Source organism: Schistocerca gregaria, chromosome 1 (genome assembly GCF_023897955.1).
Source record: "Schistocerca gregaria isolate iqSchGreg1 chromosome 1, iqSchGreg1.2, whole genome shotgun sequence".
Classification (NCBI taxonomy): Eukaryota; Metazoa; Arthropoda; class Insecta; order Orthoptera; family Acrididae; genus Schistocerca; species Schistocerca gregaria.
Genome location: NC_064920.1, coordinates 541,929,929 through 541,953,926, shown reverse-complemented (window position 1 = coordinate 541,953,926; position 23,998 = coordinate 541,929,929). Strand labels below are relative to the sequence as shown.

The following is a 23,998-nucleotide window of genomic DNA, read 5'->3' as shown; positions in this document are numbered from 1 at the left end:
ATCTAAAGGCGGAATCCAGTTATTTAGGGCGCTGTGTCTTTGGTAGTATATGATGATATGTAGAGATATTAATAAATGATTGGTAGAAATTCAAACTCCGTAGCATTACTGAAAAGGTAGGTCAATGATGAGAGCTAAGTTCAAAATAAATAATATGCATTGAAGAGTAACAAGAACTTGATGGAAAAAATTGAAATGGAAGTAGAAAAGTGTGTAACAATAAATCAAATAAAAGAGATAATTGATCCTTCTTTATCCCACCAATCCTTTCTTACTTTTCCTAAAGTCACTCCACTGTACTTCCACATAGTTACCCTGTCAGTGAATGATGGATAGTTTTCCTAGGTTGGTGCTTCACTTTATAAAAGCATCTGCAGATTCATAATGCCCTCTACAACATTTAGTTGGTGGAGTCTTCTAGATCAAAAAGACACATTAGTGTAATGCCAACTTCAAATCACCAGTTATACAAACGGCATTCATAGTGATAAATGCAAGAGAACAATTAGTGATACCTGTTTATGATGATTGTGCATCGTGATGACTGTTTTATTTCCAAGATGCATATGCTGTGAAGGTACTATTTGTTGTTGTTACACTGAATTAGTACTTGTGCGTTGTTGGCATCACAGGCTGTTGTAAATAATTTTTGGAATTTTCCAGATCTTAGACTAGATCTGAAGGCTTAAAACATTTGATCATTTATAATCATCCTAATCTGTCCCTTAGGAAATCTGTAATGGGCCTAGCAGTTTTAACAAAGTTTGGCTGAAAGCTCCCTAGCAGTTTGCCTTATTCCAGGAGACTGTTGGCTCATTTGGTCATTGCTGGGAAATAATGGACTGCTGCCAAAATCATTTAGAAATCTTATATGTCTGTAGCCAAAAACGTAAACCTCAATACAGTGTTGATCTCTGATCAGCTTAATACTGAGTTGTCTATCCAGTGAAGCCAAAAACTCAACAAAATCCATTACTGTGATTCAGATATCGGGTTTCAGTGCTAATTTCACTGATTTTACTTCAGTGAACAAAATGTCTACAACATGTATAGATAATATTTTAACCAGTTGTATTTATAACGAGGCAAATAAGTTTTATTCAGATAGGACTTACTGATCATTCTGCTCTGTTTATGGAGTTACGTAGGGAACTAAAACATAACAAGTCCAGATTTTGTTACCTATGTAAAAAATTACAAAAATATATAAAAAAATTGTGAATGCAGCAAAAGAACTGGCAAATAATAGATTTATTTTGGATTGTGACAACAAATCAAAGGCATTATGGTCAGTGATCAAAGTTGAAGCAGGTTCCACAGCCAGAGGCCATGATATTTCCAAAATCAAGATAGAGGATAAAACTATTGTAAAACCTACTCAGATTTCTGAATTATTTAATGAATTATTTATGAATGTAAACAAAGCTAACCTCAGTGAAGAAGATTATTCAGATAAGGTAAATTTCTTCAACAGTGAACAGTTTGAGGGTGAACCTTTCAGTACATTTACCAAAACTACTGTAAAAGATATAGAAAATTAATACCAACAAAAGTGTTAAAAACAGTGTCTAAAATAACTGCACAACCACTATCTACAATAGTTAACCAGTTACTTCAAGGAGGTTAGTTTCCAGACTCATTGAAGTGTGCAGTAGTTAAGCCACTATTCAAAAAAGACACAAAAGAACATATGGGAAACTATCGCCCAATCTCACTTCTTCCATCATTATCAAAAATATTTGAAAAGGTCACCACCATACAAATTCAAAATTTCATAAAGAAATTTAAAATAGTCTCAAAAAATCAGTATGGATTTCAAAAAGGCAAAACCACACTATCTGCTGTAAACGATTTTCTAGATAAAATTAGCTTCTCTCTAGACCATTCACTGTACACCACAGGAATTTTTTGTGACCTATCAAAGGCCTTTGATAGTGTGAACCACTACTTCCTACTCTGTAAACTGGAAAAGTATGGAATTTCGGACATGGTACTAGAATGGTTTAAGTCCTCTCTAACAAACGGAAGACAAAGAGTGGTTATATCATCAGAGAGAGGAACTTAATACTTTAAAGTGGAAACCATTTCACATGGAGTACCCCAAGGTTCTGATTTATGTTCCATTCTGTTTCTGTTTTCATAAATGATCTACCATTTAATATTTGCAGATTATACATCTGTAATCATTGAAAGTAACAGTACTGACCAAATTCTCCAAACTGTATTAAATACTTTAGAAAAATTGAATACCTGGCTTAATTTAAACGGGGTAATATTAAACATAGAAAAGACTCTGTTAACGTAGTTTGAAACAATACAAGCAAAATTAAAAGATATTCAGGTCAGTCACAGAAACCAGGATTTGCAGAAAGCTAGCTGTGTGAATTTCCTAGGAAAGCAACTGCATAAAAATGTGTCATGTGGCTCACATATACAGTACCCTGCAAATAAATAGCGTAGCATTTGCAGTGAGGGTATTGTACAATGCTGCCAGTATGGGCATAAGTAAGGTGGTATATCACAGCTACTTTGAGTCAGTAAAAAGGTGTGGAATTGTAATCTTAGGTAATCAAACCATAAGTGCCAAATATTAAAACTTCAGAAGACCATTATTATAAACATACACAATGTAGGGTGATGAAAATCGTTTCGCCCACTCCTAAAAAATCTAAGTATGTCAAGTGTTCCCTCACTATACATCTGTGAGCTGATTACCTTTGTGTACAGCAACCTTGATTTATTTGTAGCAAATTATTTCCAACATGATTACAACACAAGAAATCAAAATAATTTTATGCTGACCGCCCACTGTTTAAAACTTTATGCTCAAACTTCGCATTATATGGGCATGAAAATTTATAACAGAGTGGAAGGAAGATAATTGCTCAGCATAAATTTAGAAACACTAAAAAAATCCTATGTGAAAAACTAATGCAAAAATGTTTTTATTTATTGGAATAAATTATGAATGACCACCTGAAAATTTGAGCAGGAGAGCATAAGTACTTAGGACTGTTAATCTTTAAAAGTTTGTTACTTTTTAAGAAAAATATTAATTGCTTAATTAATTATCCAGTACAGTATATTATATTTCTGATATTGTAAAGAAAGTTGGAAACCAGTTTTTGTGTTTTGTCGAGTCTCCTGGTTGGTAGTGTGTTTACATTTTGCGGCGTTTGGTTACAGTTGTAGCGGTTTCAAATACAAGTACTGTTAAAGTTGTTTGTGCACTGTTATATATTTATAAACTTTAATAGCTTTTGATGGTGTTTTGTGCTGTTTGTGGTGAAACTACGATTTAATAAATGTTTGCTCGCTTTGTTTTTTAGAGTTTTCTGTGCATTGAAGTTGTTTGGTAAATTTTGTGCTTTAATTTTCAGCTGATGTTTCTTATTGTTTCTAGTGAAAAATTTCAGTAAAATTTTCATTCATTCTTTTAAGTTCGTTGAGTATTCCAGTTTCCACTTGAATTTTTGGTTTCAGCTAATAAATTTTGTGAAGTTGGTATTGGTATTAGTTGTGGTTTAGTAGTATTAATAAAAGTAGTTGCTTTCTTAGTATAGAGAGAATTGTGGGAGCACTATTGTTAGTTCTGTAAATGGTTTTAGTGGTGTAACTGAACTTAAGCAACGTAGATGCTTTTTAACTTCAAAATTTTGGCATGAGTGAGAAGTGTGGGCTCTGTCATAGGTGTGGGATTTATTCAAAATATTTTCATTGTGTGTGTGTGAGGAGGGGGGGATGCAGTGGGGAAGCCAGTGGACATTCTAGCAATCTAGCAAGATCTTCTCCTGTGAATGCAGAATCTGTAGAAGAAATAAGTTGATATAGAAGCAGGAGCATAAGATCTGTGCCCTTTGGGTGTAGTTACACTTTGCAAAGGAGGAACTAGATAGGTTGAGGGTGAAGGATGATGGGGAATGGGAACTGGCAGTTGGCATGAAGGCAGGTAAGAGGAAGAGGTATTCAGAGAGTTGTACTTTGCGTATATGCAATAGATTTGTCCAACTGTCAGAGTTGAGTGGAGAGGAGCCTCTTGTAGCTGTAGGTGTAGGGAACGTGCAGCAGTCCTCAGCAGTTAGGAGGCCTAAGTCAGTTGCAAAGTCTAACAGTACGGAGGTGGTTCTGCTGCTAGGTAGTTCACATGGTAGAGATGTGGGCCAGCAGTTGCAGGATGTGTTGGGGAGTGAGTACCAGGTCACCAGCATTGTGAAGCTTAGTGCAGGGTTGGCTCAGGTGACTGACAGCATAAGGGAGTTAAGTAGGAATTTTACGGAGGAGGATCAGGTAAAGATAGGGGATGGAGCAGAGACTAGTCTTCATAGGGACGGGGAATATGATGTAGGTGGTGACTTGCTAAATATAGCTACTCAAACTGGTGGCACTAATGTGCATTACGTGCAACTGTTTCAGCGTCATGATCAGCCTCGTCTTAAATGCAGCTGTTGGCATTTTAACATGGGGCTGGAGAAGGCACTGATGGCAGAGGGCATGCGGAGTGTATACGACCTGGGAGATCCAGGGAAAAACCTGGGAATTTTTTCATCCAGGAGAAAACCAGGAAAAACCCGGAAATTTTTTAGAATTCCAGGCATTTTTCATTGTTTTAGTTTTCAGTTAAATTTTTGTGATTTTGACTGATAGTAACTAATACTCTAACAAAGGATATTACTGTATCCTGCTTCTGCAGAATAATACTGCAGCAACAAAACATGAACGAGAGGGAGAAAAATGAAAATAGAACTTAAGTTGCAAAGGAAATGTGCCATATACAACAACAAAAAATGCCGCTCAGACAAGTGTCTGCCAGCAGCAATGTGTATCGAAGGCTGTGTATCGAAGACTATGCAATCTTCCTATCAATAAATTGCTTCCGATGAGTGTGACGTGACAACTGTTTACATTAGATTTGTGTGAGCAATTGTGGGCAGGCTCTTGTGCATGCACAGTGGAGTCACATATGAGTAGTACCTTCTCCCACTTCTGACTACATATGTGTGATTGGGCGCCACTACCTAGTATTGTCCTGGTTCAGAAATATCGTAGATCCGAGGCTGATGCACAGAGCAGTCTGAGTTGTAGTGGGGAGGTGGGTAGTCTCCACGTGACCAGTGTTTACGTTTAGTGATTTCGCTGTGTCCTCTTCATTTATTGCTCTCGCATCAAATGAAAACAAAACAGATTTCAGTGGCCAGGAGCTACCACATGAATTAAAATATGTTCGCATAATTGCGGAAGGCTAAAATATGATACTAGTTTCAGATTTTATTTCCACCTTTCTGACAGTCAAGTATTAACTGCCTTGCAGAACAATGAAACTATTTTTGTCGGTTTGCTAAAGAGATTTGGCTTTTATTAATCTTTTTGACTGAGGCAGTCAATTTATTTCAAATAAAGTGTTTAATTTCACACTGTTGGCTAGTTTCAACTGTTCGCTGCATTTTAAGTGCATGTTTTCATCTACTAGCTCGTTTGGCATTATGCTGTTATAAAGAGCCACACATGAGATAATACAGTACTGGTACTCCAAGAAAATTTACATCTCAATCTGGACATACGAATGTGCTCTTTAAGCTGAATTATGAATTTTAGTATGGTTCATGAAATTCCAATGCTCTTGACGTACCCTCTCGTGTCTTGTTTCTTTTATGACATAATGCGAGATCTTTTAATATTTTACACGTATGAACATACGGGCTTCCTGCATCATCATAGCTGCACAAGCATAGTGACACCTGTTATCTCTCTGCCAGCTTCTGAAACGAACCAATTTCTAACAGGTCTCAGGAAAATATTTCAAATGGTTTGAAAAGAGTTACTTTCAAAGTAAATGTCCTTTTACGTAAGATGAACTACTTGCAAGAATGTATTATTAATTTCTTAAATCACAGAGCGTTTGACTCTCATTGAAAAATCAACTTTCTGATGATGACCACCTAGAAGAATTTTGAACTCAGGAGATCAGACATTTACGCCGTTACTCAAAATTTTACTGGCTCACTGGCACATTTGCGTGATATATCTTAAAGTGTAACATGCACAAAAAAGATAAGCATTATATGTGGAAGCTTAGCTTCTCTTGCAACTTATTAATCTTAGAGACCAGTATTATATGTGAAAGCTTTGCTTTTCTTGTAGCAACACTATGTATATTAATTTAAACTATTAACTTTTCATATGTGTGTGTTTGCACTACTTAAAAGTGATCTTGCTATTGGCTGACTGCATCACGTGTCCTGTGCTGTCATCATCTGGTGAGATCATGTAACACGAGCTATGACTGGCTTACAAAAGCGTGTCACAATCTCAATTTCAATGCTTCGGAAAGTAACATGCGGTGTTTGGTGGAATTCAAATTCATATATTTGTAACACAAAAATATGCAGTGTACATGTTGCTGCGCTTCAAAGATCTTTCCAAAACATGTTCCCCCCCCCTCCCCCCACCCCAAGTTTCGTTTTCTAAAGTCACAGGAAATTCTGCATCAGTGTATAAAGCCATAAACATTCAAATGATTAATAAGTTTTACAGTGCCAAGGAAAATTATACTGTCATTTAACATGGAAAAATGGTTTTTCACCCTGGAAATCCAGGAAAAATCCGTGATTTTGTTTTCCTTGTCCACGTTTACACCCTGGCATGGGTCACATTGCAGTGATGCCAGTTTAGTCTATCAGTAGAGTGGGTTTCACTAGACATGGCCTTCACCTCAATAGGTATGGGAAGGGGAGGCTGGCAAAGCTTATAGGTACTGTGTAGTGGGTGGTGGTGGTATCACTCGTGGAAACATTCCTGTAGTAGTTGGTGTTACAACTGCACCTTTTATAGACTGAAGTCAGCTGATAGGTGTACCTGCTTGAAGGAAGTCCCTCTAGCTAAGGAATCACCTTCAGAGGACATCATGTTTCCAAGTAGAGAAAGAATTAGCATATTTCATCAAAATATAAAAGGTATTAGAGATGAAGTTAGTGAACTGCTTATAAAAGTTGACTCTGAAATTATTGGTACATAGGAGCACCTCTTGAATAACTTGACAATTCAGAGACTTCCTTTACCAGGATACAGATTAGCTGGCTGTTTTTCGAGGAGTTCCTTGCGGATTGGGGAAGTGGCAATATATGTAAAGATAGTATTCCTTTTGAGGCCATAGACACATCACGGCACTGCACACATATATGACTGTTGTGCAGGGGCAGTTGAATGTAGTAAATCTGAACTTGTGTCTTTTATTGTTTATAGGTCCCCAACTCTGACTTCAGAGCATTTCTGCTCTAGCTAGAGAGGGTTCTTGATTTCATTTTTTGGGAAGTACCAGAAATTAGCTGTATATGGTGACTTCATTATTAATTTTGTATATGATTATGCAAGAAAAAAAGGATGTTGGTAGATCCACTAAATTCATATGGTCTGATGCAGACTGTGTTTTGTCCAACTAAGGTGCAGGGGAACAGTAGCATAATCATAGACAATATTTTTATTCATTCGTCATTACTAGATGGGCATTCTGTTAATAAAAAGGTGAATGGCCTTTCAGACCATGATGCACAAATTTTAACACTAAAAGGCTTTTGTATTCAAACAAATGTCATTTAATTACAAACTATGTTGGAAAGTTAATACAACGGCAACAGTGAGTTTTATAAACTTCGTCAAGGAACAAGAGTGGCAGAATGTTTTAGTGCCCATAATATAGATGACAAATATAGTGCTTTCCTTAAAAAATTTCTCATGGCCTTTGAGAGATTCTTTCCATTAAAATGTTATAAATGGGGTACCAGCAGTAAAAGGCAGCCTGGGTGGCTGACTGGTGGGATAAGGATATCATGTAGTACAAAGTGGGAATTATATGAGAATGTTAGAAGCAGTCACAATCAAGCTACAGTAGCCCATTACAAACAGAATTGTAAGGTGCTTAAAAATGTTATTAGGAAGCAAAGAGTATGTGCTACACAAATAGAATAGCTAATTTACATGATAAAATTAAAACCATATGGTCTGTTGTGAAGGAAGTGTCTGTTCAGCAGCACAAGGTCAATGATATAAAGCCAGTTTGTACCAGAAATATTTCTGTTGCTGATAAATCAGATATATGTACAGTATTTAACAATCACTTTCTGAGCAATGCTGGTGAACTAAATAAAAATTTAGTTTCTACAGGGAATTGTATTACTTTTGGGAAATACCTTTCCAAGATTGATGTCTGAAATGCTCCTCTGTGATACAGACAAGGGGGAGATTGAGTCAATAAGTAAATCAATGAAGACTAAGGCCTCTCATGGATATGATGGAGTGCCTAGCTGAATATTAAAGTACTGTGCTGCACATGTTAGCCCTGTATTTAGCTACATTTGTAATTTTTCCGTTAGGAATGATCATTTGCCTGAAAGATTAAAGTACTCAGTAGTAAAGTCGCTTTATAAAAAGGGAGAAAAGGATAATCAAGACAATTTTAGACGTATTTCTATGCCATCAGTGTTTGCTAAAGGTATTGAAAACGCTGTGTTCGTAAGGATAATTGATCATTTCATATCACACGATCTGCTATCATATGTGCAGTTCGTCTTTAGAAGTCACTTAACATATTCTCTCTTCTCTGTGAGGTACTGGATGGGTTAAATAAAACGTTTTGAATGCTAGACATGTTTTTTTTTTTATTTAACTAAGGTGTTTGATTGTGTTGAACACAAAATATTGCTCCAGAAGTTGGTTCATTATGGAATAAGTGGACTTCACCTCTTACTTTAACAAAAGACAGCAAAAGGTCATTATTCACAGTGTTGAGAATGGCTGTGATACGGGGTCTGAGTGGGTATGGTCAAATGGGGGTACCCTAGGGATCAGTATTGGGGCCACACCTGTTCCTTATTTATATAAATGATATGCCCTCTAGTATTAAGGATAACTCTAAAATATTTTTGTTTGCTGATGACATTAGCTTGGTAGTAAAGGATGTTGTGTGTGACATTGGCTCGGATTCAAGTAGTGCAGTTCATGACATAAGTTCATGGTTTGTATAAAATAAACTAATGCTGAATCACAGTAAGACTCAGTTTTTACAGTTTCTAACACACAGTTCAACAAAACCCAAAGTTTTAATTTCACAGAATGGGCATATAGTTAGTGAAACTGAACAGTTAAGATTTCTTGGTGTTAAGATAGATAGTAAATTCTTGTGATAAGCCCATGTCCAGGATGTTTTTCATAGACTTAATGCTACCATTTTTATTATTTGAATGGTATCTGATGCAAATGATCATTTTACACAAAAATTAGTCTGCTGTGTTTATTTTCATTCACTTAGGTTTTATGGTATTGTATTTTGGGGTAATTCTTCCCATTCTAAAAGGATATTTTCGGTTCAGAAATGGGTGGTTCAGGCAATAAGTGGTGGAAGTTCGCGAACCTTTTGTTGACCCATGTTCACTAGTGTGGGTCTTTTGAAATTGGCCTCTCAACATATATATATTTTTAGTGTTATTTCTTGTTAACATATCAACTAATTCCAAAGAATAAGCAGCTTTAACTCTGTTAATACTCAGCAGAAATCCAACCTTCATTTGGATCACACTGCCTTAATTCTTGTGCAGAAAGGTGTGCAGTATATTGCTGCATCTATTTTCACTAAGCTACCACAAGAATCCAAAAATCTTAGCAGTAATCCACGCACTTTCAAATTGAGTTTCCTCGTGGGTCACTCCTTCTATTCTGTTGAGGAGTTCTTTGAAAAATTAAGCTGATTTTTTTTTTTAATGTTGATTGCATATACTTAAACTTATGGCATGACTTTTTTGGGTTCATAAACATTTTACTTTTATCTCATATTACTTTTATGTTATAATTGCATGTACTGTCATTTTCCATGACCTTGGAGATTACATGATGTGTAAGCAAATAAATAAAGTCAACGACTTGCAGTTGGATGTTATGAGATAATAAATGCTTATTCTATTCTATTCTATTGTGTTGTGTTCTGTTTGACACAAAATTGGGTTGAGTTAAGGTAGGCATTGGTGTAATAATGAACTAGAAAATAGGAATTTGGGTGAACTACTATGAACAGCTTAGTGAAAGGATTGTCATAGTCAAACAGTGGAAAATCCGGGATGGAATAACAACAGTGGATAAGGATAGATCACTACTCACCACGTATGCGAGGCATCAAATGACATTTAAATGCAAATTAAGATATCAGACAGAATCATCCCCCCTCTCCTCTCTCTCTCTCTCTCTCTCTCTCTCTCTCTCTCACACACACACACACACACACACACACACACACACATTGTCACTGTTGTCTCCAGGTTTCCAGATCCAACATTTCACACTCCAACTCTTAGATTGCAAGAAGTTTTAAGTTTTGCTATTTCTGATGATTTCATTGTCCATGGAAAATACTTTTTTTTTCTTCTTCAAAATATTCTAGAGAATGTCTTGAACACTAGATTCAGAGCTGTTGCCCTGTGCCATTTGTGACACGACGAGATTGACACACTGTGACAGCACATCCACTATTTACTACTGTCTGCTCGGAACTGGTATTTTAATCATTTGCTGTTACATTTCTGCAGTTTTTGCAGTTCACAGTTGCATATTTCTGAGCATTTTAAAACAAGTAGATAATATTTGCATCACTTTGTATCGTACCAAGATCTGACTGATTATTTGTGTGCAGTTTTTTTCAGGTCGTAATTCATTGTAGGTAACTGCATGATCTGCAAAAAGTCTAAGGATGCTATCAATATCACTTGCTAGATCACTAATATATAACATGAAGAGAGAGAATCTCAACACACATCTGTAACACCCAGCTGAATTTACATTGGAATGGTGTAGTGATTAAGAAAATGGACTCACCTTCTGGAAGACTAAGGCTCAAATACCTGTCCAGCTATCCAGATTTATGTTTCCTAAATCACAAAAGCTTGAAGTCAGAAAGGTTCCCTTTTTAGGGTGTGGTCAGTTTCTTTCCTTGTTGTTCCCCAGTCTGAGAATGTTCTTGCTATCTAATGATCACAAGCTTATCCTACCCCATCAGAAGCCAGGCCACCTGGTAAAGCAGGCCTGTCAATTACAACTCTGCTGCAAACAGTGAACAGCCTTTTATGTTGGTATGACCACCAGCTCGCTATCCTGCAGGATAAATGAGCACCACCAAACTGTTGTCAAGAACAAAGTTGACCACCAGGTGGCACAACATGCTACTGAGCACTAAGCACCACTTGCTCCATTTCAATTTCTGCTTCACAATCTGAGCCATCTGGATCCTTCCCTCCACCAACAGCTTCTCTGAACTACGCGAATGGGAGTTATCCTCACATCACATCCTCTACTTCCGTGATCGCCTTGTACTCAATCTCAGGTAACCCATTCTTTGCACACCATTCACCCAGGAGTTTCCCCTTCCTCCATCCTGTTGTCAAAAACTAGCATTGTCATTGCTCGTCTAAACAACACCATGTAGGGGCATAGGTGAGTGAGTGAGAGAGAGAGAGAGAGAGAGAGAGAGAGAGAGAGAGAGTGTGTGTGTGTGTGTGTGTGTGTGTGTGTTACTCTAGCTCATCAAAGGATAACTCCGAAATCCTGCAAGTTTTCTTTCCTTTGTTGGTGCATATCAACTACTCAGCACTTCTGCTTTAACCCTAAAGTGTCACCATTTGCAAGATCTTACCTACAACATTAATAATAAAAAATACAGAGTTTTGCTCTTCATTGCTGCACACACTAAGGATACCCACTGATGACTTCTAGATCATGAAGGTAGTGCTATGCCCTTTGCATAGCACTAGCCAGTTCGGACAATCTATTTCTGGGCCACTGACATTAAAGTATACTCCATGTCTCCTTCCTGTCCTTCCCTTTGTCAAAGATTACTACCATGCACTTTACTAGATCCTGAAACATGACTTTTTTGCAAAAGCAGTAAACCATAATCATGATAAAAATGTGAATGGTTGTTTTAGTTAACCCCTTCTGTTATTACCCACTGCTCTGAGTCCTCCAAGTAATCTTTACTTGTGCACTCTGCATTAGTTATGAAGAAGGCTTTAGCTGCCTTTTTGAACAAATGTACTTAAGTAATGTTTTTGTTTTTCATTTTTTGGGCAATTTATTATACAGTTTCATTCCCTGATGTATAATACTGTTTTGTGCTTTGTTTCTTGTTTCTTAGTCTGTGGTAAATGTAAGTTCATACTGACTCTTGTTCCATAATTATGAGTAGAACTAAAATTGGAACACTGCCCTGATAGGCACCACAGATTGTTATATGTACTCATGTGGTGCAGTGAGGATGCCCGGTTTTCTAAATAGCTCTTTACAAAGAGCCTGTCGTCTGCTTATAATTATTATTCTTATGGCCCTTTCCTGCAGTTTTAAAAACAGTGACAATGTTTCATGCTTTTGATCACCAGAAAAGACTCTCATAGCTAAGAATTGATTAACATAGGAGTTGTATATCACGACAAGACATTTTGCTGCTACAAATTGATGATAATACCCTAAGAACATGTAAAATACTGATGACATTCTTTTTGTCAGTGTCTTTGTGTCCTCATTCCACATTAGTTGGTACTCAATATTCATCCCTAAAACTTTTGTGCTTGTTACACAATCTGTAGATTCATCATCTATGGTTAATGTGACGTTGTTTTCCGTCTTTCTACTGATATGCACTCTGTACATCTCCTTTGTGTTCAGTGCCAATTTATTATGTGCTGCCAAACCATAAGCATCTGTTTTGCTTTCTATACTAGGAGCTCTGGCATTTTATCAGTGACCATGATGTTGCTGTCATCAGGAAAGAGAACATTTTCTCCGTGTCTGATACTATATGGTAAACATTGATATAGATTAAAAACGGAACTGGAGCCAATACACTATCCTGAGGAACACCTATGTTTATTTTTTAAAGGACGTCCTATTCACCATTGACTGTAGAAATTATTCATTTTCCAATTGCAATGTCGGACTTTATGCCATTTCCATGTGGTCCTGCAAAAGCTAAAAGAATATAAAAATGAATTACAGCGTGTCTATACAGAACTGTATAAACGTGTCATGCAGACAGAAGTACAATACGTGTGTATGTATTTCTTGTTTGACAGTTGTTTTACAAAAACATTATCAGCAGATAGGCAGACTATCTCTACCTTTTGCACCCTTTGTATCAGTTAACACAGGAACCATTTGTTCGCTGTATTCCTCATAGCCAGTGCTTCTAGCTTGTTTAGCAATATTTAATGGTCAAACATATGAAAAGAGTTGGACAAGAACATGCCTGAAACAGTCATCCTTGTCAAAGGCTTCAAGTATCACTTTTGTGAACTTGGTAACAGCCGATGTTCTACTTTTTCCACTTCAGAAACCAAACTGTGATTTGTTAAATATTAGGTAACTAATTAGTTGATCCTTCAGAATAGAGTAAATGATTTTTGGAAAACAAGACAGTAGTGAACCTGGCTAGTAGTTTTCAGTACTTTCTGCATTATCTTTCTTTGTACTAAAGGATAACTTGTGCATGCTTTAGGAACTCTGGAAAAATACGTGAATTGAAGGACTCATTTATTATCTTTGTTAATCAGATTTGTATGCGATCATACACCTCTTCAGAACAGAAACATTACTCTCATCTAAACCAGCTAACTTCTTGTTTTTTAATTTCTTTACTGTTTTCCAGACGTCTAGCTGTGTTGTGGGAAATGCAGTTACATGTTTCATAGATCATTTGAACGCTTCTCTTATTGAAATGATGTGAAATGAGTCAGTTTACATGGTGTATATATACTTGATTGGTGTTAACATTAATGAATTCATTTTTTCATTACTGGTTTCATATTCAGTACCTGTGTTAATATACTATTCTCCACATAATATTACATTTGTTTTGGGTGTGAGATTCTTTCCAGAATGTTGGTTAATTTGTTAAGGAAAATTCCCACATCACTAAGTGAGTGGAACACACATACACAGAATAATTTACTACTTGTAGGTGTCTAACTTTGTTAGTTAAACGTCTGCCAATCAAAAGGTTTATCCACACCAATTGCAATCAGATCATCTCTAGCTTTAAAATATGTGCCAACTCTGGTATAAATACATGATCTCCTTACATTTAATGTAGTTCTACAGCAGCAACTAGCATGTTCATGTGATGACAACACTATATGATGCAATTCACTATTTCTACCCCAGTGCTCTGTAAAGTATTCCACCACACTGGTCAAACATTGTAATTCAGCTCCAAGCTGGTGTATGTTATTTGTAATGAACTACATATTTTGGTGAATAATAGATACTTCCAAACAAATTTCTGTGGTGTTTGTGCACTCTGATGTGGAACAATCTATCTTCTGGACACACCATGAAAAAAATCCCTAAAGTGGTAGAGATAGTTACAGAAGAGCGGAACCTGTTGTTGTGACCATATTTTGTGTAGCCCCACCTCCCAATAGTCCCCAGTGATACCAGTTTAGTGTGCACCCGATCAACAATTGTCAATGCCACCTACTCCTCTGTAGTGACTTACCAAACACCAGTGTCAAGACAAGATCAATTGTACCACTGGAACAGACCAGCCATGCCCACATTGATGCCACCAGTTAGGGAAATTATCTTACTCAGGTCACCACCTGTGTTGTATGTCCTGTCCCTACCCAGAGCTGTTCCTTGCCCCATCAATTATCACTACCTGATCCTCCTCTGTAAAATCCATACACAAAGGCCCTAAACCTTAACCTAGAACCAACTAGCCCAGCACATGGCTTGAAAATGCTGGTTACCTGATACCCTTCCCCTAACTTCTCCTGCAACTGTAGGCCTACATCTCATCCAGGACTGCTGCCAGCAGCAGTACTCACTCTTCCTAACATTTGTGCTCTTCCTGGCCTTCCTATATAGGCATAGTGTCTGTTGCACATTCCCTACTTCTACACCATCTTAGACTTTTGCCCCCCTCATCTCTGGCTGCTGTAACCTGATCACATCCTCTTGCTAGCCTACCTACCAACTGCCAGTTCCCAATCCCCCCCGGCCCTCCCCACCTCTTATTTCTTTCGTCCTCACTGAGTCTGATCTTGATCGAAATGTGGCTGAAGAGCAAAGAATTTACTTTCCTGCTCCTCTATCACACTATTATTGTTGCATATTTTACGGTTCCAGGAGATGGCCTCAGTGATGTTCCCATAGTTCTCCCCACTACATTCCCCAAGTAAAGCCACTTGCTGCTCGCACAGTGCATCCCACTATTTACTTTCCTATGACAACTCCCACTGTTTCCACTCATGGTCAAACAAACATCTAAAGCAAAGGCGCAAAAAAAAAAAAAACTGCCAAACTAAAGGGATACAATGAGATTTATTATGTTTACTTCACTATAAAAATAATGTAACATCTGACAATGTGTTGCCTTTGTTATTGGCATGAGCTCTGTTATGTCAGATGTATATAAACAAAAATGTTGGACAGATGTCACACATAACGGAAATTCAAACATGAGATATTTCGTAAATGTCAGGCAGAAATGCCAATTCTCCATTCGAGCAACAACAAAAGAGACACAAGTGCAGTTCCTCACAGCAAAAGGTATGTATAGATATACATGCAGATGTGTGCAGTTCATTGTAAGTGTTTAGTTCAGTACGTAAACTTAAATAAGACCATTGGAAAAACACTATACAGGCAAACCTTCAGGGCAATAACCAAAAAATATACTGCAAAAGCTCTTAAAAATGTGAAACATGTAAAAAAAGAACTCAGATGCAATAAAAAATCATCAAAACTTATGTTTTAATGAGTAGAATTATTGCACTTGTCGCTTGACCACAATCTTGCCAAAAGTCTTTGTTGAAAGTCTCCTTTATAGGAGTTTTGTGGTAGAGATTCTCAGCAATTTCCACTGAAATACTACGACTATGATTTCCTACACCAAGAAAAGGCTGCTATCAAATTCTGGCAATGTGTCTTCACTGTTGATTTTAATGATTTTATATGTATTATAACTTAATACATATACATCTTTCTGGGTGATTTGTTATGTTGCTTTGGAGATGCAGCAGATACATGATGAAATGCTGAATTGGAATGTTCATAAAGTTGTGTTGATAACTACCATCCTATATATCTCTTGTAATAATATTTCGAAAATAGTAGAAATTGCTTGTACCAGCAAATTTGCCAATATTTCACCTGCAGTGGAACTCTGATAAATACTGGTATGGTTGCATATATATGCTTGAAGCACTCTTTTATGTTTTTCCAGTTGTACCATTCACATCAGTTGTTCTGTTTCTTGTTATGTGGAGAGCCATGAGAGGCTGATTTCTGTTATTGTACAGATGTTTATGAATAAAGCCTTATTTGTTACTTGGATTGGTTTTGTGTATTGCTTGGTTACTACACGACTGGCAACATGTTTGGAATGATTTCCATGTGTGCTGTCTCTTAAGTGTGGTTTCGTCAAGTTCATCGCTTATGGACACAGTACTACCGGCCGTAATTGAGCAGCTTACTTTGGCAATGACCACTTTGTCGGCTTCCATTAACAGACAGGTACCATTCCACCGATCCGTCCACCCACTTTTCCTCCTTATGATGATTCATCTGAGGTTTGTAATCTTATGAAAAGAGATTAAAATAGAATCTTTTGGTTTTCAGCATGACAGACTTGAATTTGTGCTCTGCCTTCTTCGTCTCAAGGGTTCCACCTAAAGCTTGTCCCTGGGCAAGAACCAGCAATTCTGTATCTTTTTTTTTTTTCTTTTTTTTTCTTTAAAATCACTTGAGCAGTTTCCTGTCCAACTACCATCGCAAATGAACACGTCATAGTGACATGAGTTGAATTCTACTGATGCCACAAGAAACCAAATCAGTCATAGATGGTCTGGGCAGCCAAACTTCATGGTCTTATCCATAAGTGTCAGTTCAGTACTGGTTGTGCAGACTCTATGGTGCACACCACAATTATCTATTTAGCTCCAGACAATGAAGTGCGGAAGAAGATTTTATTCTATTGAAAACCTCCTTTTCGTGGAAGTTTTTCAAATAGCACAGTCTTTTGAAGTTTCTCAAGCAGTGGGTGATCAAATTGAAGTGTGGGGCGTTGTGGCAGTAATGTCACAAGCTGGGCCCACTAGGATGACAGATAGCTTTCATGAGAAAGCAGGAGTGGCGACTGGGCTATTTGTGATGCCGTATGGCTGACGGGCTGGTGTCATGCCACTTCGATCAGTTGTGCCCCCCGTCGCTACACCCTGCCCCACTGCCCACCATCTCTTGCCCGTTCTTGCCTGCTGTGGAGGCACCCCCATCCCATTGGCTGCCTCCTCCATGTGTGGACCCCTCGTGTTCCAGCTTCCCAGTACTAGGTGCCAGAAGAAAGTCCACATCGCCTCTGTGTGTCTTTCGCCAAAGGTTGCTCGGGGTTTGGACAAAGACCTTCACTGTTTGACTCTAATACTTCTGACTTCTTCCAAGTTGTTTATTGAGTTAAGTGTTTCTTGCCAAGTGCTCTGGCTACATGTTGAAACAGGTGCTGCAGTGATGTCATTGAATTATCAAAATTTTGCGAATTTGGGCTCACTTCCATTGACACCAGTCACACGGAAGCTGGTCAGTTATAACAAACGAAACATTGTGCTGTTGGGACGACTTATGGCACCTACCTCTTACAAGTCAGTAGTTCGTTCCATTGCATTTTTGGTGGTTGCAGTGCCGGCATTCAGAACTTGTTTGGGATGGACTCATTTCAGGCATTTGGATTTTCTGTCACTGACACAGTTCACCCTGTGTCCAGTTAGGTACTGTATTCTCAGTTGCAAACATTGTGTGAAGAGTTTTAGGAGTTGTTTTTGGAAGTTAAAAGGGTTTGCTACAAACTTTTCTGCTCAGATTTCTTTGAAATCCATGGTTTGGACTCCTTTTTGTTGTGCATGTCCTGTTCCTGTCGCCATGAAATCTCAAGTGAAAGCAGAATTGGACAGCCTTCAATCTCTAGGGGTGGTGCAACTTGTTATGGATAGTGAATGGTCATCTCTGCTGGTTGTAGTTCAGAATCCATCAGGGAAATTTCGCCTGTGTGGTGACTTCAGTACTACTGTCAAAACATGTCGATTGCGGATACTTATCCTCTCCCTCGCCAGAAGGAACTGTTGGCGAAAATATTGGGTTGCGAGTACTTTTCTAAAATTGATTTGTCTGAAGCATACCTCCAGGTTCCTGTGGACAAAGAATCTTTGTGAATTATGGTTTTAAATACTCCTTTTGGTCTCTATCAATATTTGTGCCTTCCGTTTGGTGTCACCAGCACCCCTGCTATTTTCCAATTATTTTTAGAACAATTGACTATGCCTGTCCCAGGTTGCATTAATTATGTGGATTATATTGTTGTCTGGGCTCCTCCAGAGCTAATCACTTGAAAAAAATTGCGCACTTTGTTTTCTGTCTTACAATCTGTAGACCAACAGTGTAATCTCGCGAAATCTCGGGTTTTTCAACCTTCTGTTGTGTATTTGGGTTCGAGGTCTAATGAGATGAGGTTTGCCCTCTTCCAGACCACATCTCCCATTACGTCTATGCCTCGCTCATCCACAAAGGAGCTTAAGGCCTTCCTAGATAACCTAATACCGTAAATTCATGCAGGGGCGGCCACATTAAGCCATCTGTTGTATACCCTGTTATGCAACATTGTGCCTTTTTGCTGGAGCCCAGATTGCAAATGTTCTTTTCAAATGTTGAAATCCAAACTACTCTTGCCACATTGTTTAGCTGTGTTCTCTCCGGACCAGCAGTTTTTGCTTATCAATCCAGCTCAGCAGTGTTACTCTCATGGAAAAAAGATGCTCTTGTCATAGTCTATGCTCTCCGGAAATTTCATGGTTTTTTTCCCTCTATAGTTTCAAGTTACACCTTATTGCTGACCATAAACCCTTCATTTCTTTGTTTAACCTTCGCATTTCATTTCCTTTTAAGGCAGCACACCATCTACAGTTCTGAGTGCTGTTCTTGTCTCACTACAATTACTAAATCCATTTTCAACCTACTTGTAAACATGCCAATGTGAATGCCTTGTCTCGCCTTGCTGTGGACTCTGATCCCAATTTTGATTGCGAAGAATTGCTTTGCTTCCATCTTGATTTTGAAAATGCAGGCCACAGTCGAGAGTTTCCCAATTACCAGCTCATGCACGGCAACTGCTGCCCAATTCTACACCAGGTGGTTCAGTTTCTTCAACAGGGCTGGGCAGATAAATCGCCAGATTGGGCTCCATATCCCCTGTTTTGGGTGGTGTTTTGCTGTTGTTGACAAAAGACCTAGTCCCATTCTAAACAAAAGACCTCTCTCGCAGAGTAGTCATTCCCACTGCGTTACAGGCGAGGTTCTACGCCTTCTCCACTAGGGCCATAGGGGAGTTTTGTGCACTAAACTATTAGCTAGGGGACATGTTTTTTGGCCAAGGATTGGTGGCAAAATTGTTCATTTTGTTGTGGCTTGTGAGCAATGTACCCAACAACAGGCAGCTCCCAGGGCATCCCTGTCCCCCTGTGCCACTCCCTGCCAGCCTTGGGAACGCATTCCTGTAAACAATGAAAGTCTCTTCGTGAATTCCTGTTGGCTCACGGTTGTGGATGCATTTTCCTGGTTTCCTTACATTCTCATGTTTGTTTCTACATTGGCGGAGGTCACAATTCTTACACTTTTGATGATTTTTTTTTTCTAATGAGGGGTTGCCCTGTGCTGTAGTTTCTGATAATGGGCCCTAGTTCGTTTCTAACACCTTTCAGATGTTTTGTCCCTGTCATGGCATTCATCATGTCATGGCTCCCTCAACCAAACGGCAAGGCAAAATGACTAATGCATGCATTCAAGTCCCAAATCAAAAAGTTTGTTGTAGATTCTTCATCAGACGATGCCCTCCTCCGTTTTCTGAGCAGCTCTGTCTTCATGCCTACAGGGAGCTGAGCCAGACCACTTTGCTTCACAGCTGAAGCCATGCATGCTCCTCAACTTCTTGCCCGTGTTGCTCCTGTCACAGGCGGGTTCGTCCGTCTGCAGCCCACCAGGATCACCAGTGTGGGTGCGAGATTTTGGTTGCTTGCTCAAGTGGATACCAGTCACTATTGTCAACTGCTAGGGTCCACCACTGGGGATGCTGTCTTTTTGATGTCTGTAGGCCTGACGGACTGGTGTCATGCCACTTCGATCAGTTGTGCCCCCCGTCGCTACACCCTGCCCCACTGCCCACCATCTCGATCCCGTTCTTGCCTGCTGTGGAGGCACCCCCGTCCCATTGACTGCCTCCTCAATGTGTGGACCCCTCAGGTTCCAGCTTCCCAGTACTAGGCGCTAGTCTGTCTCCAGCCTTGGTCCATTGCTGCAGCCTGCTCTTCCAGTTGAGCCCCCTCCATCGGCCCCCTCACCATCATCACCTCAACTGTCATCACCAGTAGGTCCAGCTCTGTCTCCCTCACATTGGGACCTGTTTGCTGATGATGATGCTCAGATGACTGTCACCCTTCTCTCTGGTGCTGTCATAAGGCGCTGTACAAGTCCATTGCCCTCAGGCTTGCCTATGTCCAAGCACATTCTGGCACTGTGCTCTGGTGCCTACCTGGCACATCATGGCACCGGCTGCTGCCACTCCAGATCCAACAGATGCGTCTCTTGTTGGGCTGCTGGTGGCTTCTGCATTGCCTGGGCACCCAATTTGCACGAGGGAGAGGTGTGCTGTATCCTGCTACTAGTGAAAACACACACACACACACACACACACACACACACACACACACACACACACACACACTCTCTGTTCTCAGAGCTTTACTGTTTATAAATTATATTAAAGACCTGCCTAGTATCATGCCGTGGAAATCTGTTCTGTATGTTGTTGATACCAGTTTCATTGTGTGTGCTGCGAGCTGCTCCAAATGTGGTGTTGCCATGCCTGTGTGCTTGTATCAACCACCAACTGTAGCAGCGTGGGCTGGCAGGTGGCGGTCGCCTGTGTGAGGTGTGTGCTCGGCGCAATCTACACTATGCTGTCTATCAGCAACTCTCACATATATCTGATCAGAGCAGTGCTTTCTGACCCGCTTTTTTTTTTTTTCTTCCAGTTGTATCATTCACATCAGTTGTTCTTTGTCTTGTTGCGTAGGGATCTAAGAGAGAGTGATTTCAATTATTGATCAGAGGTTTATGAATACGACCATATTTGTATTACTTGATTACTGCACTCTTCAATGGTTACTACACACTTCTGGAATTCCAGATGTTTCAAGACGCATGTCTCAACAAGATTCCATTCTCAGAGCTTTACTGTTTATAATTTATATTAAAGACCTGCCTACTATCATGCTGTGGAAATCTGTTCTGTATGTTGTTGATACCAGTTTCATTGCAACTGCAAGTGACATAGAGGCCCTAAAGGAGCAAAGCTGAGCCAACCATTCTAGTATCTGGTTTAAAGACAACGAATTAACTGTAACCAGAATAAAACTGAAAAAAATTTTCAGATCATGCAGTACTGACAGTGACTGTACAGCTGTTAAACTTCAGTGTACAGTGTTTCCTTCTGAATTAACCTGAAACCTACACACAGATTCTTTATGCACTTAGTTATAAAGAGTAATACACCTGTTATATAAACATAGAGCATGTATGAGTGAAAACATGATGCTCAGCTCCTATGCATTGTTTTCATAGCCACATAACACACTGCAGCTCCATGGGGGTAAAAAGAGTTTTTGTGTGGCAAAAAGAGGCTATCAAATTGTAGCAGGTGTTTTCAAAAACAATGTATCTTGTAGGGTGCTGTTGGAGGTGTCACAAAAGTCCCATCAGTGTTTCTACTTAGTTGCCTAGTCTACGCAGGAGAAAACCAAGAGATCTATAAATTAAGGCAATCATTCCATTGTCACAATACATGTCACAAAGAAAAGATTGACCAGCCCTTTACAAGACTAAGCAAAACTCACAATAACTTTAAATATCTTGGAGTAAATGCACTGCCACCAGAAGCACATAGTGCCTCATTAAAAGCCACTTTCTATCCCATAGAGGAATTTTTTGATTGTGCAAAAGATGATTTAAAATTTTAACTTAAACTCATTTATGTATGTACACAAATCCACCAGATCTAACCATTTTCTTTGCTTAAGATGTAGGAAAAGATAGATTGCTACTTACCGTAAAGAAGACTTATCAAGTTGCAGACAGGCATGGTTAAAAGACACTCACATAAAGCTATTGACCACAGCCTTCATCAGAGAGAGAGAGAGAGAGAGAGAGAGAGAGAGAGAGAGAGATGCACGCGTGCGCGCGCGCACACACACACACACACACACACACACACACACACACACACAGCAACTACACCTCACAGACACATGACTGCCAACTCTAGCATTTTGTGTGTGTGTGTGTGTGGTTTATTGACAAAGGCTTTGGCCAAAAGCTACATGTGAGTGTATTTTTTATTTGTGCCTGTCTGCAACTTGATGCATCTCCTTTGTGGTAAGTAGCACTCTATCTTTTCCTACATTGCTGATATTCGTACCTGGAGTTTCCATTGTTTAATTTTCCTTATTATTATTATTAGTACACGTCACATTATGTATTATTCAAGTTGCACTAACTTTTAACATCAATAGCATGCAAAATGCTTGAAGATGAAATTAATAATAAAAAATCAAAAAAGTCTGACGGCTTAAATGCTAGTAACGTGGCTGTCACTTGTATATAACCTTATCTACACAGAAAATATCAATTTTCTCCTATTACAGAAGCTTGCAAAGAAACAGTAATAAAACAATGAAAGAGAGCTTGATAATGTTTCTGTTTCTTAACTGGTAGTGTTAGACAAAGAAGTGTTTTGATTATTATATTTTGATTTATAGGTGTATTTTGTATAGCCTCCGACTAGCATAGCAGTTTTCCTTCTTGTGTATGCTCTTACAATATTCTTATTTGAGGGAAAGTATTGTACTTAATTCTGTCAAGACTGTCAGTTATCATTAAGTGCAAATTATACATTTATATTAAAAAATAAAAGCTTTAGGAAGTTTGAAGTTGAGAAAATGTTCAGGTAGCCTAGAGAGAGAGAGAGAGAGAGAGAGAGAGAGAGAGAGGGGGGGGGGGGGGGGGAGGCAGACATCCTCTAGTTCAGCAGAGCAGGGTATAGTTTTGGATAACTCACTTGTAATTCCATAATTCCTATTGTACTTTTCTCTTCCATGAAAATTTCCTCTTCTAAACACTTGCCACATGTGTGAATTGTGCAGATTTTTCCTATGTAGAATTTTATTTTCATCTTACTTGACAGTGGCCCACCAAATAAAATAGTACAGTGATTAAGGTGTTGGACTTTCTCTAAAGAAGATTGGGATTCAGATGCCAACTTTGGCCATCAAGATGTAGGTTTCCATGGTTTCTCTAAAGCAAATGTCCTGATTTATTCCTTTGAAAAGGCCATGGTGATGTTCCTTTCACAATTCAGGCTTGTGTGCTCTCTCTAATGACTATGTGGTTGGTGAAACATAAAATTGTAATCTTTTTTCCTTATTATTGTAATCCATATCTCTAGTATACAGTAGCATTACACCATGGAGAAGGCCAATAACAACTTATCCCTCAGCCCTACACCGTTAAAATTATTTTTTATGGAAACATTTAATTTTATTTAAAGCAAATGTAGAGTTGCCCACCAGTATCTTATATTTGATAGGGAGTCTTATTATTTGCAGGTGGAATGGAAATGATTCCTGGAACATCCGCTGCACACAATTTCCTCTCAGACGTGTCAACACTGCCACAGGAGCCAGCTTCACAAGGTAAGTACCCAAATAAGACTCTGTCCTGACAAACTTAGTGTTATGTTTGATCCTGAGGGATATCCTGCCTGCTTTCCTGTTTTACTTGCCCTTCTCCTCACCAGCCGACACTTCCTGTCCATTTTCCCGTGCGGGTGTCCCGGGGGTGCGGTTTGCAGGCGGGAGAGCTCTGACACGGT

At 38.9% G+C, this 23,998-nt stretch overlaps 1 protein-coding gene across 11 annotated transcripts in view; it reads left to right on the top strand.

Annotated features, from left to right (window-relative positions):
- LOC126355719 (protein abrupt-like) overlaps positions 1-23,998 on the top strand; it is a 269,896-nt gene that overhangs the window by 70,184 nt on the left and 175,714 nt on the right. For all 11 annotated transcript variants that reach the window (XM_050006162.1, XM_050006114.1, XM_050006090.1 and 8 more), the window contains one exon: positions 23,733-23,819. In XM_050006162.1, coding sequence (XP_049862119.1) covers positions 23,733-23,819 — 87 coding nt within the window. The remainder of the gene's footprint in view (positions 1-23,732; positions 23,820-23,998) is intronic.